The sequence below is a fragment of the Epithele typhae genome (assembly GCF_022376455.1).
Source record: "Epithele typhae strain CBS 203.58 chromosome Unknown BXZ73scaffold_51, whole genome shotgun sequence".
In the NCBI taxonomy this organism is placed as follows: domain Eukaryota; kingdom Fungi; phylum Basidiomycota; class Agaricomycetes; order Polyporales; family Epitheliaceae; genus Epithele; species Epithele typhae.
Genome location: NW_025954242.1, coordinates 228,812 through 243,518, shown reverse-complemented (window position 1 = coordinate 243,518; position 14,707 = coordinate 228,812). Strand labels below are relative to the sequence as shown.

At 58.4% G+C, this 14,707-nt stretch overlaps 7 protein-coding genes across 7 annotated transcripts; 3 read left to right on the top strand and 4 right to left on the bottom strand.

The window, feature by feature from the left end:
* Nucleotides 1-10: 10 nt before the first annotated feature.
* On the top strand, nt 11-2,419 carry BXZ73DRAFT_51811 (DnaJ-domain-containing protein; the record flags this gene model as incomplete). Its single annotated transcript, XM_048020702.1, has 9 exons — nt 11-119; nt 179-284; nt 339-453; nt 510-562; nt 621-707; nt 763-934; nt 991-1,333; nt 1,390-1,925; nt 1,979-2,419. The coding sequence occupies 9 exons, from the start codon at nt 11-13 to the stop codon at nt 2,417-2,419; spliced, it is 1,962 nt and encodes a 653-aa protein (XP_047874800.1).
* Nucleotides 2,420-2,739: 320 nt separating this feature from the next.
* On the bottom strand, nt 2,740-4,645 carry BXZ73DRAFT_51802 (alpha/beta-hydrolase; the record flags this gene model as incomplete). The annotated part of the gene is made up of 8 exons (XM_048020699.1): nt 2,740-2,845; nt 2,913-3,079; nt 3,160-3,568; nt 3,622-3,671; nt 3,725-4,016; nt 4,077-4,189; nt 4,253-4,319; nt 4,380-4,645. The coding sequence occupies 8 exons, from the start codon at nt 4,643-4,645 to the stop codon at nt 2,740-2,742; spliced, it is 1,470 nt and encodes a 489-aa protein (XP_047874799.1).
* Nucleotides 4,646-5,785: 1,140 nt separating this feature from the next.
* BXZ73DRAFT_104446 (uncharacterized protein) lies at nt 5,786-6,241 on the bottom strand (the record flags this gene model as incomplete). Its single annotated transcript, XM_048015883.1, has 3 exons — nt 5,786-5,812; nt 5,874-6,091; nt 6,166-6,241. 3 exons carry the CDS (start codon nt 6,239-6,241, stop codon nt 5,786-5,788), a joined length of 321 nt encoding a protein of 106 aa, XP_047874798.1.
* Nucleotides 6,242-6,451: 210 nt separating this feature from the next.
* BXZ73DRAFT_51909 (FAD/NAD-P-binding domain-containing protein) lies at nt 6,452-8,328 on the bottom strand (the record flags this gene model as incomplete). The annotated part of the gene is made up of 4 exons (XM_048020718.1): nt 6,452-6,900; nt 6,955-7,566; nt 7,627-8,222; nt 8,273-8,328. 4 exons carry the CDS (start codon nt 8,326-8,328, stop codon nt 6,452-6,454), a joined length of 1,713 nt encoding a protein of 570 aa, XP_047874797.1.
* An 807-nt stretch (nt 8,329-9,135) lies between these two features.
* On the top strand, nt 9,136-10,540 carry BXZ73DRAFT_31321 (uncharacterized protein; the record flags this gene model as incomplete). Its single annotated transcript, XM_048017808.1, has 4 exons — nt 9,136-9,240; nt 9,310-9,565; nt 9,609-10,364; nt 10,431-10,540. Coding segments are annotated over 4 exons (1,227 nt in total), but the record flags the coding sequence as incomplete, so codon positions are not given.
* A 1,047-nt stretch (nt 10,541-11,587) lies between these two features.
* Nucleotides 11,588-12,732, top strand: BXZ73DRAFT_91813 (20S proteasome subunit; the record flags this gene model as incomplete). The annotated part of the gene is made up of 7 exons (XM_048026123.1): nt 11,588-11,610; nt 11,665-11,708; nt 11,764-11,858; nt 11,919-12,000; nt 12,056-12,211; nt 12,265-12,482; nt 12,559-12,732. The coding sequence occupies 7 exons, from the start codon at nt 11,588-11,590 to the stop codon at nt 12,730-12,732; spliced, it is 792 nt and encodes a 263-aa protein (XP_047874795.1).
* Nucleotides 12,733-12,965: 233 nt separating this feature from the next.
* BXZ73DRAFT_104442 (acyl-CoA N-acyltransferase) lies at nt 12,966-14,134 on the bottom strand (the record flags this gene model as incomplete). Its single annotated transcript, XM_048015882.1, has 8 exons — nt 12,966-12,998; nt 13,050-13,193; nt 13,254-13,409; nt 13,471-13,561; nt 13,618-13,742; nt 13,802-13,872; nt 13,941-14,043; nt 14,096-14,134. 8 exons carry the CDS (start codon nt 14,132-14,134, stop codon nt 12,966-12,968), a joined length of 762 nt encoding a protein of 253 aa, XP_047874794.1.
* Between the last annotated feature and the right edge of the window lie 573 nt (nt 14,135-14,707).

Here is a 14,707-nt window from a genome sequence, read left to right as displayed (position 1 = left end):
GCCGGCCATCATGGCCAACTACAAATATGACGAGTCCGGCAACATGGCCGCATACTTCGTCCTCACCTTCCTCACCATCTTCCTTGTTCCCTACACTCTCGCAGCGTTCTCTGGAGGCAGTACGTCTCCGTTGCTTCTCGCGTATTCTTGCGTTTGCTCAACATGATACCCTTCTTAGAATCTCCCCAGTTGCCCGGATGCCAATGCCAACAATGTGTGGACCAGCGCAAGCGAATTCGCAAGTATGAGCGTGGCTCGCTATTGACTCCCAAGCTACGTCGGAGGTGAGCATATTTCTTCCCGACGTTAGTTGATTATGCAGACCGTTCTTCTTTCAGGACGGTGATCATTCTCGTTGGATGGTCAATTGCAGCATTCTGCGCATACCATGTCGCAACTACCGAGAGCAACAACAAGCTCTATGATCCCTTCGAGATCCTCGGCATCGGCGAGGTATGTCTTGCGATCATCTCGAAATGATTTGATGCCTATTCGTTTTGTGTCCGTAGAGTGCGACGGTCAAAGAAATCAAATCGCATTACAAGAAGCTCTCAAAGACATTGTACGTCGACTCTCCTCACGTCATCTCGTTCATTTTTAAGCTCGCCCCTGTCATCCAGCCATCCAGACAAAGTCAAGCTCGGAGTAAACCAGACTATGGAAATGGTAGAAGCGAAGTTTGTGGAGCTCACCAAAGCTTACAAGTCGTAAGTCATGCGCACTTCCCGCCTTCTGTAACGGCTGACTCATGTTGCAAACAAGATTAACCGACGAGACCATCCGGGAGAACTGGATTAAGTACAACAACCCAGATGGACGCCAGGAGGTTTCTATGGGTATTGCACTTCCCCCGTGGATTGTTGAGAGCAGCAACAACATCTGGGTACTGGGTGTATACGGCATCATATTCGGTGGCGCACTTCCGGCCATGGTGGTGAGTAACTTTGATGGCGGTATGTTATCCTCCTTCATCGAGCACGTTCTCTGTAGGGTCGCTGGTGGTTCGGCAACCGCGAAAAGACCAAGGATGGTGTCAACGCCCGCAGCGCCGCCGTCTTCTTCAAGAACCTGACTGAAGACTCCACCGTGGATGATGTGACGAGCTCGCTTGGCAAGTCTTTCGAGTGGGAGTTCTCGTCCAAGGCCAGCAAGGTGGATGCAGAACTCTTGCGGCTAGAGACACAGATCAAGGAGACAATGGGTACAAAGTGGGATGAACTTATCAAGTTGGCGGACGCCGCCTCGCAAAAGTCGCAGAACCGAAGAAGGGCACTCATCCTCTTGTACACCCACCTCTTGCGCCTGCCCGTCATCAACACCACGTTGCAGACCGGTACGTTGAGACATCGGTTCTCAGGAGAACTAGTTGTTGATCGCTCGTTTCTGCAGAGCAAGCAGACCTCCTTCTACACACACCCGTTCTCCTGAACTCGATGCTCAACATCACAATGTCAAGGAATTGGCTCCTCCCCACCATCGCTGCAATGCGCCTACACGCCTACCTCACCCAAGCTCTCCTCCCCAGCCAGTCGTCCTCCAAGGCCGCCCAAATCCCCGGTATCTCCCCGTCAGACGCCTCCGGGCTCCCCGATTTCTCCGCCGCTGTCGCCTCGCTCTCCAAGTCAGACTCGGCCTCGCTCCCCGACGCCCAGAAGGCGCTCGCCCGCCTCGGCCAGACTGACATTGTCGACGCCTCCTTCAAGGTCATCGGCGAGCGCTTCGTCACCCCGAGCTCGTTTGTCAACCTCGTCGTCAAGCTCCGCGTCACGCCGTTCGACAAGGACGGTCGGCCCGTCGCGGTCCCGAAGTCGGACAAGGACACCGAGAAGCGCGACAGCGAGTTCTTGGTCGGCAAGAAGGACGCCGAGGATCTGCCTGAGGGTCACCCGGAGGGCGCCTGGGCGCACGCGCCGTACTGGCCAGCCGTGAGCATCTGTCCCATCACCTTTGCTTGCTGGGTTCGCTGACCTGTCCCCAGAACCGGAAGCCGTCGTGGTGGGTCGTCCTCGCGGACGTCAAGTCGAACAAGGTCGTCGTGCCGCCGATGAAGATCCAGGATGTGCCCGTCGCGGATGCCGCGCGCGGGGTCGACTACCGCGCATACAAGATGCAGTTCCAGGCGCCGCAGAACGTCGGGCTCTTCACCTGGAAGGTCTTCGTGCTCAGCGACACCTTCGTCGGCGACGAGGCCGTGCAGGAAATCACCCTGAAGATCGACGACCCGTCCGTGCTCGCCACGGACGAGACGAACGCGGACGACGATATCTCGGACCCCGAAGAGGACTCGCTCGCCGGACAGATGGCGCTCATGCGCGGGGGCTCTGTCAAGAAAATCTCTGAGGAGAGCGATGACGAGAGCAGCACGGACGAGGAGGAGGAGCAGAAGGAGGCAGACGACAGCAGTAGCGACAGCGATTAATTGAATTCACCTTGGGGAGGGACGTTGTTGGAATTAAGTTATTGTCGTCTTCCACTTCGCTCGTTGGTGTGCCAATCAATTCACTGTGTGGATTATATCCGCCGTGCTTCCATCTGTTTGTAGGCATATGGTGGGATTGCTTTGTGTTGCGATGCACCTTCCCACCATATCCCGATATTTCTCAAAGCACTACAGCATCGAAGCAATTTTTGTGTAGTGGACGCCACCACTTTTATTAGATATCTCCAGGTGAATCTTGTCTAAATTTGTTTGCAATCCAGAGACAGCTATGATACATGTATGTCGTGACTCCATATGGCTCACGTCGATTTCAGCGAGCTGTTGCTCATGATCTGCGAGAACATCTGGAGCGCCGCCTCTCCAACACTCAGCGACCCGTGAGTATACGCAGGGACCTCGTGGCCACTGTCCGTCGCATCCGCCGTCAGCCCTACACGTTCCACGCACAGAAGGCAGGAAAGGTGCGACTCACGCTCCAAAGATGCGCACGTACGAGAACGTGCCCGCGTTCTTGAAGACCCCGGTCGACTGGCCCTTGACGGTGTAGTTCGCGAACTCCTGCTGCGCGTACTCGTCCGTGAACTGCGTCTGGAGCGCGTCGACCATCGCCTCGACGCCGTGGAAGTTGAGGATGAAGTCCTGCCGGCCGTCCGCGCGTCAGCTCCGACACCCCCCAATCCCGGCTGCGCAGCGCAACCGAACCGAACCGAGCCACGCACCGCGTCGCCGTCGTACACGATCGTGCGCACCCCGGCGTCGATCACGGTCTCGAGGTACGGCCGCGAGTTGTGCATCCAGTCGCCCGTGTCCGCGAAGTTGGAGTACACGTCGTCGCTCGTCTCCTGCCACGTCGACTCGGCCCCGATCTTCTTCATCAGCGCCGCGGACTGGAGGTAGTCCGTGATGTCGGGCGGGTACGGGTCCGGGTTCTTGGTGAGGACGTAGTAGACGTCGTAGTTGCCCGCGAGCGGAGAGAGGATATCGTTGTTGCAGAAGCTCTGCGCGTTCGAGCACGTCGTCTCAGACCCGGTGTTGTAGCAGGACGTGATCTGGTCGCGGCAGCCGCCGGAGCGCGTCCAGGACTTGTTCGCGCTCGAGATAGTGGAGGACGAGACGAGGGCGTGGTAGCTGTATCAGGATGTTAGCTGTACGAACGGTTGGCACGAGGAGGTATCGCATACGGGTTGGAGGCAGCGTAAGAGATGTAACCAGGGTACTGGTTGAGTGGGTCCTAAGCGAGGAATGAGTTAGCCTAGGCATTGGCAGTGCGAAAAACACGCATACAGTCAGACCATCACCGACACCGAGGAACTTGAGGTTAATGGGGACACCAGAGACGGTGCCGTTCGCAATGGCCTTATTCTGCGAAAGGAAGTATGCCGCGAAGGTGGGACCGTAGTGGCCGCCGTACGACTCGGTCCAAATCGCGAAGTCGTTCTTCTGATACTTGGAGAACCGGGAGTCGGCAAAGAAGATCTGGAGGAACTTCCACACGTCCGACGCAGCTTCTTCCGACGTGCCGACAGTTGTGGTCCCGTGCGAGAAGCCGACGCCGACCGGTTGGTCGATGTAAAGCCTGCGGAAATCCGTCAGCGCCGAGCACCGCAAAGATGTACCAACGACAAGGCGAACTCACATGTTCGACACCTCATTCCACGAATTAGGGTTGAGCGAAACGTCGGCGCTGTCATTGTTGATCCTGCAAGGGCCATTCTCCTGAAAGAGACCGATCATGCTAGAACTTCCCGGCTGAACATACGACGTGCATGAGTTTAGTCGAGGGGCGATATGTCCGTTCTAATCGGAACTTACCCCGCCGTTGAGCCAAATGGAAAGTGGCGCGGTTTCGGGGTTACTGCGAGACTCGAAGAACCAGAACCTAGCAATGTCGCAAAGTTATATATCGGGTAAACCATAAAGAGTACAAAGTGGTACGCACCAAATGCTCTCTTTCGAAGTGAGGTCGCCGTAACCAGATGCCTGGTACACACCCTTGGTGGTTTCGCAGACTCCGCTGTTCTCGACAACCCGAAGTTTGCCGGGGGTGGTCGCAAGGGGCGTGACGTCGGCGAGTATGGCATCGACGGCGTTCAGCGGGCGCACCCCACCATACGCACCGTTGACGAGCGGGATTTGTCCACCGAGTACGGTGGCCGCGGGTAAAGCCGCGAGGAGGGCCACAAGGGCAGAGAGCCGGAAGGGCATGGCAGGCGCGAGTGCGTCTCTATCGCGGTGTGCGAGTCCGAGCGAGCGATAGAAAGTGGAGAAGGTGGGGTGGACGGGGCGCACCTCTTATGTACCCGTACGCGATACCTGAAAGAAGACTCGATGGAGATGCCCTGCGCGGCTCCGGATACGGGTTCCGAGTGTTCGGAGCAGAGTGGTGATACGGCATAGGCGATGCACGCGCCCGGACGGACTCCCGGTGAAGCTGCCAGTCTATGTGCGCAGGCATGGATGGTAGAGGCGAGGCGCCGGGGACCATATGCTGCCCAGGGTTCTTGCCGCCGCCCAAATGGTCCACGAACACCGTCGTCGGCCACCTTGTGGGCCCGCCATGCGTTGATCAGCAATCGGCGACGCGCCCACGATGCACTCACCTTCGTTTAGCCGCGGGTTGCGCTCCTCGTCACTTGTGCCCGCGCTGTAAAAATAGACTCTCACTTGCGGTCGGACGGTCGATGACCATCTGATGGGTGACCTCGTGGGGACAAGATGATACGGACAGGCTGTTATATCTCCAGTTGGTGAACGTATACGTTACCTGCCTTGTATTTCACTGCAAGGATCCTAGAGCACGAAGTTGAAATCGGTCACGATCGGGTGTTCTAACTTCTGGCGCGAATCGAACAAATTCTGAGCCCCGAGTCTACGAGTTCGCGATAGGACGAGCGCGCCGAGTCAGACTGCACTCGCCGCTCTCCACACTGCGCATGCCGGCAGGTGACGGTTTCTTCTGCCAGAAAGGAAACCTTGCAAGGCGTAGGCATAAATACCCGTCAAGAACCAGTGGGACGGGATGCAAGATTGATGCCATAGTAGCCGTGAGGCCTTCAAAAGTGCATCCTATGTAGCTCGTTTGAAATCACAGTATGTCGACCGAGGCGCGCACTCACATGGGCTCCGGCACCCTCTCCCACACCGATGATACTTGGCCGATGTCCATCATCTGTGGGGAGTGTATCCATGGACCGGATGTGGGCACATCCCGTACGGGTCTCTTTCTCGCAGTGGAGCAGTGCACTTGAAATATCAACGCGGTGAGCGAGCGGCAGTACCACATCCCCACCCGCTCACGCAAGCATTATCCACGTCGGAACGCGCATCTATTGGAACCACTCGATATCACCCGTGCCGCGACGCCCCTCCGCTCTACGAACACCAGCGACATGTCAGCAAACGCCCTATGCGCGCGTAAGAGAATGCGACGCACCTGGACGAGATCGACCTCCCACTCCTGCAACTCGCGCTTCCAGAACCGCGCGGGGGCCTGCCAAAACTCTTCGAACACCTGGCCGCCCGAGCTCTTGCTCTTCGCAGCAGATGAGGACGCGCTGCTGGTGCTGCCGCCCTGGAACTTCTTGACGAACTCCGAGAACTTCTGCTGAAGCTCAGGCGGCGCAAATGGGTGCGCGTGCTGAGGCTCGGGGTCTGCGTGATCGGGTGGGAGGGTGTAGCTGACAGTCAGCGCAGCGCAGGAGAACGATTGGTGGAGGGGAGCGCACGCGAGGGCCACTGACGCTTCCCCAGGAAGCGGATCATGGGCTTGTGGACATTCGCCAGACGGAGGGAGGGGTGCATCGTCGCGGTAGGCGGAGAGAGGTGCGGGCTGCCCACCGCGCTGCTCCGCCACTTTGACCGTGACGTCTGCGCGGCTCGGGCGTTCGGCCGACCCCGGCGGCCCGCAACGTCCGTGCCAGGTCTCCAAGCACGCCTCCCCGTCCACGGATGTGCATGCAGATGGGCCATTAGACAAGTACAAGTGCGTTTACATCAATCCAAGCCGCATCCCTAGAATTCATCCATCGCCTCCTCGTCAGCTGCGTCCAGCGGGGGCCACAGTGCATCTATCTCCTCGGGCTGTCCTTCCTCCTCGACTTCTTCGGTCGCCATCCTCCCCGTGGGTACCTTTCCCCGCTTCACTCCCGCTGCCTTGAGCTGCCCCACCGCTGTCCAGAACATGCCCTCTGCATGCTGTGTTGCTGAATCGGCGATGCTGGCAAGATCTTGTGTGCATGGAGGAGTGAGTACGACCCCGGTAAGTTCTGTGGAGCTGCTGGGTGTATCGTTGACTGCATGTTGATAATAGAACACAGTGAAAAGCGGGACAGCCGCGCTTCCGTCCGCCGATGGTGGTGCGGTGAGACTGAGCGTAGCATCAAGATATGGCTTGATAAGCTCTTCCGCGGACGACGTAAATGCTGATGATGAGGAGAGCGGGAGCGAAATGTTGACAATCCCTGAGAGTGTACTCAGAATCTAAAATTCTGGGAATGCGGCTGGCGTAAACTCACATTTCCCTCGAGGCGCAGACATACTACCCTCTCCGGTAACAATAGCATGTGCTGCCGACGTCGAGGAGCCCCCGTCCAGAGACCCAGGGGGGAAGACCAACAGGGCTGTATCCACTTCGTAGTCTGGTGGAGCCCTGGCAGGTGACTCCTCACCTTCCTCCGCATCGTCTCCGGCATCCGGTGCGGAAGGTTCCTCAGAAGCATCCATGGGCGTGAATATCAGCGGCTTGTCGACTACCGCGATGCAGCGCGCAATGACAGATTCCGACGAAGGACTTGAACCGGCTGAACTGTGCAATGACTCTGGGAGGTAGTCTGGGGATGATACGAGGACCTTGGATATGACCAGTTCATCGAGGTCCTCTAGCCGTACGCTGTACCCCGGATATGCGGTTTCATTCGGGTCTGCATTGTCGGAGGGTGGAAGCTGGGAGATAGAGACAATGCGCCGTCCAAGGATGTAGGTGCCGCCCTTGACGGCGGCGGTGCGACAGAAGCCCTGTGCGGTTTCCCCCAAGCCACCGTAGTGGCCGACCAGGAAGGGAGACGCGCCATATCGCCCAGCAGACCGGAGATACTGGCGAATTCGCAGCAGTGCGGGGAGGGTGGGATCTGTGATGCAACATAGATACGATGAGGAAGAAGCATCGGGCAGGCACCGCGATAACATACCTTGACACGACATACAGAAAGCGAGTGCATACACAATAGCGGTAGCCGCCTTGTCGTTCAGAGAGAAGGCCTCACGTAGGAAGTCGGTGAACGGGGTCTGTTCCTTGCCCTCGAGCTCCTTATTTCCTTCAAACTCCCCGGCCGCGAACATGAGGAAGCGCATGAGGCGGCGCTTGTCGACGAGGGAGAGGACCTTGCTCTTGAACACGTCCTCCTTGCTCCCGGGCACGCTCTGGACATAGCCCGGGCGATCGTAGACGGCGACCTTCTCGAGGAGCTTGAAGCTGCCGTAGCGAGAGACGCCGGACGCGATAAGAGAGTCGATGTGGGGACCGACAGAGGGAACGATCGACGGCGCGAGGGAGATGGAGTACTGTCGTGACTGAGGTGGGATGGACGGAGAATGGGCGATGGACGAGTAACGCGCACGCTGACGGGCGAAGTACGAGAACGAGGGATCGGCGGAGGCGTCGTGTTCTCGACTTCGCAGAGTGGCCCACTCTACGAGCTCGTCGAGGGTGAGTGAGGCTTGGTCGCCGCCGTAATAGGCATTTGTGTCAATGTGGGCGACCCTGTAGCCGACCTTGGAAAGCGCACTGGTTGGAGCCTTGAGCGGAGGGTCGGAGGAGGGACGCACGGTGCTCACGCAGCTGCAATCGACTCGGAAAGCCCGGTTCCAAGCACTATCGCGTCAAATTCCATGGTTTAGTGGGAGCGAGTGTGGTTAACGTTGAGCACTGCAGCCGCAGCGTCGAGCAAAGGCCCTCAGCGATCCCAGCCAGGATCGCGAGGCGGAGGCGGCACGGCAGCCGGGGCCGGGCGGGCGGCAGCTACCCACAGAGGCGCCCGGCGCTTCCCAAAATTTGGCGGATTTTGGGGTCGGCGTCTCTCCTCGCTCTTGCCCTCCGCCATCCCGTCGCCCATCCCCCTCCCTCCTACACTCCCACAATGGCCAAGGCTGCTGACAAGAAGGCCGATAAAAAGGCCGCAAAGGCCACTTCCGTCAAGAAGGCGGCCTCCTCTCCCGCGAAGGCTATCACGAAGACTCCCATGTCCTCCAAGGAGATCCTCGCCAAAGCCTCTAAGGAGGTTCGCTTCTACTTCCATGCGCATTTCACGCACACCGTGCTCACGCTACGGCGGTGTTTTAGGCAAAGGCGAAGACGGCGGTAAAGGCGAAGAAGGCTGAAAGTAGCAGCGACGAGTCGTCCGACTCTGAGGAGGAAAAGCCTAAGACCAAGGCCAACGGCACTGTACGTCCTGCCGTCTATGTCTGTGCAGGCTTTTATCTCACAGGTGTTCTCTTTTCTAGGTTAAGGCTGCAGCCAAAGCGAAGGAGCCAAGCTCAGACTCGGATTCGGATTCGGATAGTGATGCCCCTGCCACCAACGGCAAAGTACGCTCACATATTCTCTGCCTATCGTTATGTCCTCATTATCCTACGTTCAGGCCGCGGCTGCCAAGGCGAAGGAGAGTTCTTCAGAAGAGAGCGGTGACGACTCGGAGTCCGAGGAGAAGTCCAAGGCTGCTCAGGTGAAGGCAACCCCCAAGAAGACCAAAGGGTCTTCAGACGAGTCGTCCGAGAGCTCATCGGAGGACGAGGCCCCCGCGAAGGTCGCTGCTGCGAAAAAGGTCGCCCCCACGAAACAGGCCGCCCCCGCGAAGAAGGCTGCCCCGGCGAAGGCTACTCCTGTAAAACCCACCCCCGCGAAAGCCGCCCCCGCGAAAAAGGCCGAGTCGAGTGACAACAGCGACTCCGACAGTTCTTCAGAAGACGAAGGGGCTCCCCCACCGAAAAAGGCCCCTGCGGCAAAGGCTGCGAAGAAGGCAGAGTCTGCGTCCGACTCGGACTCGGACTCTGAAGAGGATTCCGATGAGGAAGATGCTGATGGCGACGTGAAGATGGGCGATGCTACTGCCGCCCCGGCCAAGGGTGAGTGTTGTCCTCTCAATGTTACGCCCCATCCTAACGCTTGTTCCAGGCAAGCGCAAAGCCGAGGACGACTCCGCCGCACCCGCGAAAAAGGCCAAGGTGGCCAACGGCAATGCGGCCGAGTCCACTGACGAAATCAAGACGGTTTTCGTCGGTCGGCTCTCCTGGAACGTCGACAACGAGTGGCTCGCGTCCGAGTTCGCTGAGTGCGGCGAGATCGTCTCCGCCCGCGTCCAGATGGACCGTAACACCAGCCGCTCGCGCGGCTTCGGCTACGTCGAGTTCACCACCGCGGATGCCGTCGAGGCCGCGCTCAAGCTCTCGGGCAAGGAGATCGACGGCCGGCCGATCAACGTCGACAAGTCCGAGCAGAAGGACAAGTCCACTGTGCGCGAGAGCCGCGCGCAGAAGTACGGCGACACCCCCAGCGAGCCCTCTGCCGTCCTCTTCGTCGGCAACCTCTCCTGGGACACGACCGAGGACGCCGTCTGGGAGACTTTCGGCGAGTACGGCGACGTCAAGAGCGTCCGGCTCCCCACGGACCGCGAGACCGGTAAGCCGAAGGGCTTCGGCTACGTCGAGTTCACGGACATCGAGGCCTCGAAGAAGGCGTACGAGGGCCTTGCGGGCACCGAGATCGGCGGCCGTGCCATTCGTCTGGACTACTCGCAGCCGAGAGACGATAACGCTGGTGGCCGGGGCGGCTTTGGTGGCCGTGGCGGGCGAGGTGGCTTCGGCGACCGCGGCGGGCGAGGCGGCTTCGGCGACCGCGGCGGTCGCGGCGGGGGTCGTGGTCGTGGATTTGGTGGTGACCGCGGTGGTCGTGGTGGTGGCCGTGGTGGTTACGGCGGTGACCGTGGCGGTTACGGAGGTGACCGTGGAGGACGCGGTGGTCGGGGTGGCCGTGGGGGCGGCCGTGGTGGTAGTGCTCGCACAGGTGCCATCGGGGAACCACAGGGCAAGAAGATGACCTTCGACTAAGGTATTTTCATCGGTTATCGCATATTTGTGTTGCTCCCGCATGCTCTCGCTCTTCCACGTTGCTTATCTTGACATGGAAACCCCTTATGCATCACTCTCGCTGCTTGTGCTCTCTCCAGGTATCTATTAAACGGGTACACCAAAATCGTATAGCTGTTCCCAACATGGCGCACCCTTGACGAGCTCGTGAGATTTCATTACGAGTCGCATCACGCTTGTTGAGCGACGTTGAGCTTCCGCATGTATTAGTAGATCGAAAGGTCGTGCTTGAGCTGACAACGATAGCTATGCAATATCTATGATACGACAAATCCTCATACAATTCGCAATGCTGCTTCGGACAACAATCTTCGTGGAAGGCTCGGGAGATACGAGAGCGGGTCTGGACATGTTGAGCACATAAGCACCTATGGGGCAAAAGCTGCGACAAGACGTACGTTGAAGTGCTTGTCATTGCGGCAGGGTTGCCCATGATTATGCCCTCGGAGGCACCAGCGATGGCGTCGGTCTTGCCGAACGCGGACGCATCGAAGAAATGGTCTGTCGTAGCAAACTGTCCTTCATCTCGGCGACACCAAATCGAGTGATACCAAAACTTCGAACTCGGTATTTTGACGGCATCCTGTTCGTTAAATGGACTGCATTGAATCTTTTTGCTGAATGTGACATAAAACGCCGTCATGCACCATATTTCAGGACAGCATATACATGACTTCAGTGGGAGTTTTATGCGAACCTGGCACCTTCATGATGTCTAACGTCTCCGAGCGTCCCGAGACCGTAAAGAGCCCACAACCTGAGACACGTTCGTCCTTCTGCTCCCGTAAATCTCCGGATTCCGTGAAGTGAAGGCGAAACGAGGCGATCTGAGCGACGAGAATCGAGGGCTTCTTGAAGGGTCCGCCAAACATTCGCAGCCCACGTGATCAAGATAGCCCCTAACCCTGAGGTATGGGCAAATCTCGATCTGTGCTACGCGCGTCGCAGTGGCTTGCGCGTCCTGCACCCTGAGCCGCGTCGCAATCCCTTCCTCTTCCTCCATCCGCCATGTCTAGGACTTCTTACGACCGGTATGTCATCTGAACACTGCGTCCCACGTGCGAGCTCACCCCTCGTCTTTCCAGATACCTCACCGTCTTCTCACCTGAAGGTCGGTTGTACCAAGTAGGTCCGTGTACCCGACCAGCTCTGGACAGTGCTCTGGATCTCACTTGGCCATACAGAATACGCGTTCAAGGCCATCTCTGGGTCAGGACACACTGCCATCTCTGTGCGTGGCAAGGATACCGCTGTCGTGATTACGCAGAAGAAAATTCCTGTACGTCTTCTATCCTTGGTGGCACTAGTGCATTCCTCATCCCATTACGCGAACCGCTAGGACAAGCTGCTCGATCCGTCCACCGTTACGCATCTCTTCAGCATCACCCCCAGCATTGGTTGTGTCATGACCGGTCTCATTGGTACGCGATCGCCATCGGTTGTCCTCCCCGCGCTCACGCCCCCGCTCGAGCTCAGCCGACGCGCGAGCTCAGGTGATGCGCGCACGTTCTGAAGCAGCCGACTTTCGCTACAAGTACGGCTACGAGATTACCCCGGACGCACTCGCGAGGCGCATGGCAAACATCAACCAAGTCTACACCCAGCGCGCCGCCATGCGGCCTCTCGGTATTGGTGCGCTCTCTTCCCTCCTTACGCCGCTATTGGGACCTCACCCCGGCCTCCAGCCATGATCCTCATCGGTTCCGACCCTGAGTTCGGCCCTCAGTGTTTCAAGCTCGATCCCGCCGGCTACTTTGTCGGCTTCCATGCCACGGCCGCGGGCCAGAAGCAGCAGGAGGCCATGAACCACCTTGAGAAGAAGTGGAAGAAGCTGGACTCGGGCAGAGGTGCTGACGACGCGGTGCGCGCGGGTAAGACGCTGTCTCGCGCTGAGGTCATCGAGGTACGTTCTCAGCCTCCGCTTCATCCCTGTGTACCCTCTCCCGTCACAAACGTCGTCCTAACCGCGTGTTCTGTAGATGGCGATCGAGGCGATCTCGACCGTACATGCGACTGATTTCAAGCCGGACGAGGTCGAGATCGGGATTGTCTCGGACTGTGACGAAGAGGACGCGAAGACGCGGGGCCAGTGGCGCGTAATGGACGTGGCGGAGATCGAGCGGCATCTGCTCGCGTACGCAGAGAAAGACTGAACGTGTGTATTCTACGGACTTGGGTGTGTTCAGGGCGGCAGCCCGCAATGTACTTCTGGATTGCTCTTCACTTCAGCACAGAGCACGTGTCCAAGGAGGGAAAAATCAAGTGAGAACTATCGCGCTCGTCAGTTGCAACACTAGATACGTTCAGCACTCATCAAAGAAACAGCAAATACAACGAATGAACGGGAATACAGTGACTTCTGCATGTGCTAAGCTTCGGAGTTCAATCATACTGCGAGTCTTCCCGCCTCCCTAATCATCTACAATGCCTCGTCAAGTTCGCCCCCAAGTCTGCGTACCAACGCACTCACCATGCGAATGGGAACAGGCGGCCCATGGTAATCGGGGTTGTCCTTTGCGACCCACGTTTCTGCTACGACCTCAAACTCGAATCTTTCGTAGAACCCCGCTGCATCCGTGGTAGCTAGCCACACCGCATCTCCCTCTCGATCAGCCTGTCGGTGCGCTTCGTAAGCCTCAGTCGCCTCCAACAAGCCCCCCGCAAAGCCACTCACCATCTCGAGTACCGCTTCCAGCAGCGCCGTTGCGTATCCGTGTCCCTGCCACTCCGGCGCAGTTGCGAGCCCGGCGACGAGAAACATCTTCTCCGCCCTGTCCCCAATCGCTTCCTTCTGCAGCATCGTGACCGCGTCTCGGAGTTCATTCGCCCGCTGCCCTCGCACGAATGTCAGACCAGGAGTGCATGTCGTCGAACGTGCCCGTGCTGCCCACCCTTTTGTACTCCTTCGACGTCAGTGCGTCTGCTATGGGTCGCCATAGCTTCGCCAAGCGCGGCTTGGGAGGGAGCTCCCCCGGGCGCGAGCTGACCAGGGTGCCCTTCAGTGGGACGGAGAATCGGCCAAGTTGGGGGTCACGTACTAGAAGTGGAGCGAGGCGCGCCCGTGTCCAACTGCGCGTGCCCGCTTCGCTCGCACAGCGTCGGCGAAAGCAAAGAACGACGTAACTCTGTCGCGGAGCTCCCGGGTCCGTTTGTAGTCGCGGTCCTGGGGGCGAGAGCATAAGCCTCGAGTTTGGCGAAGTTCACAGTCGGGAGGGAACCCACCGCGAGATAACGTTGCTCGGGGGTGCTCTGGAACGCCCTGTAGCGTCCGTCTGCGGCTCTCCAGAGATCAGCTGCCACGGGAAGAAGAGCTACAGAGTTACTTATTGACCATGCTTCTAGAAGAAGGTGGATAACTTACAGTACCGCAGGGGCTCGACTTTTATCTTGGTTAAGAAGTTGTCGCCTGAGAGAAGCGGTACTTTCTCGTTTGCGCCGAAGCATAGTTGGTTGGCATCCTGGAACTATGAGCTCCTCGGCAATGACGCGTTCGCTTCCTTCACGGCTAGTACGCACCAGTGCGCACGCCCGCGAGCGAACGAGCAGATGGGACATGCTTGTGCAGTGGGTGTACTCTACGACTGGCGCCGCGCCGACTTCACCGTCAGGCGAGGGAGCCCTCCAGCGCCTCTTGAATTCCGTTTCAACCTTTGACCAACTTCCCGTCGACGCGGACACACCAAACCTCAAGGCCTCAAGCTTGTCAAGGCCTATGGTCCGTAGGCCAAACTCTTGATGTGGGAAACCACGCATCCCCAGATCTTGGCGGACGATCGCGCCTAATATCGGGCTCCAGTCGACTAGGCCGGTATGAGGTACTCGCGCCTTGGGGGACACGACTCATCTCGTACACGTCCGCGCCTTCGCCTTCGCTCCTCCGCCCGCACGACTCCCAGAGCCGTAAATGAAGGGGTCATGTTGACGGTCTGTCTTTCCTCCCATCCCTTCGAAAGCGGGACGTGCAAGGTGTGCTGGGCAACGATCACCTTTCCACCCCCCAGTGCTGCTCACAGGTGCTGCCCATAGGGGTCCGTGGTAGCGATCGAGCCTCGGATTGTCTTTCACTAGATCCACTCTCCTAGCTTGACGATCGTCCTACATGAAATCACCAAGCCGGAGTGCGTCCCC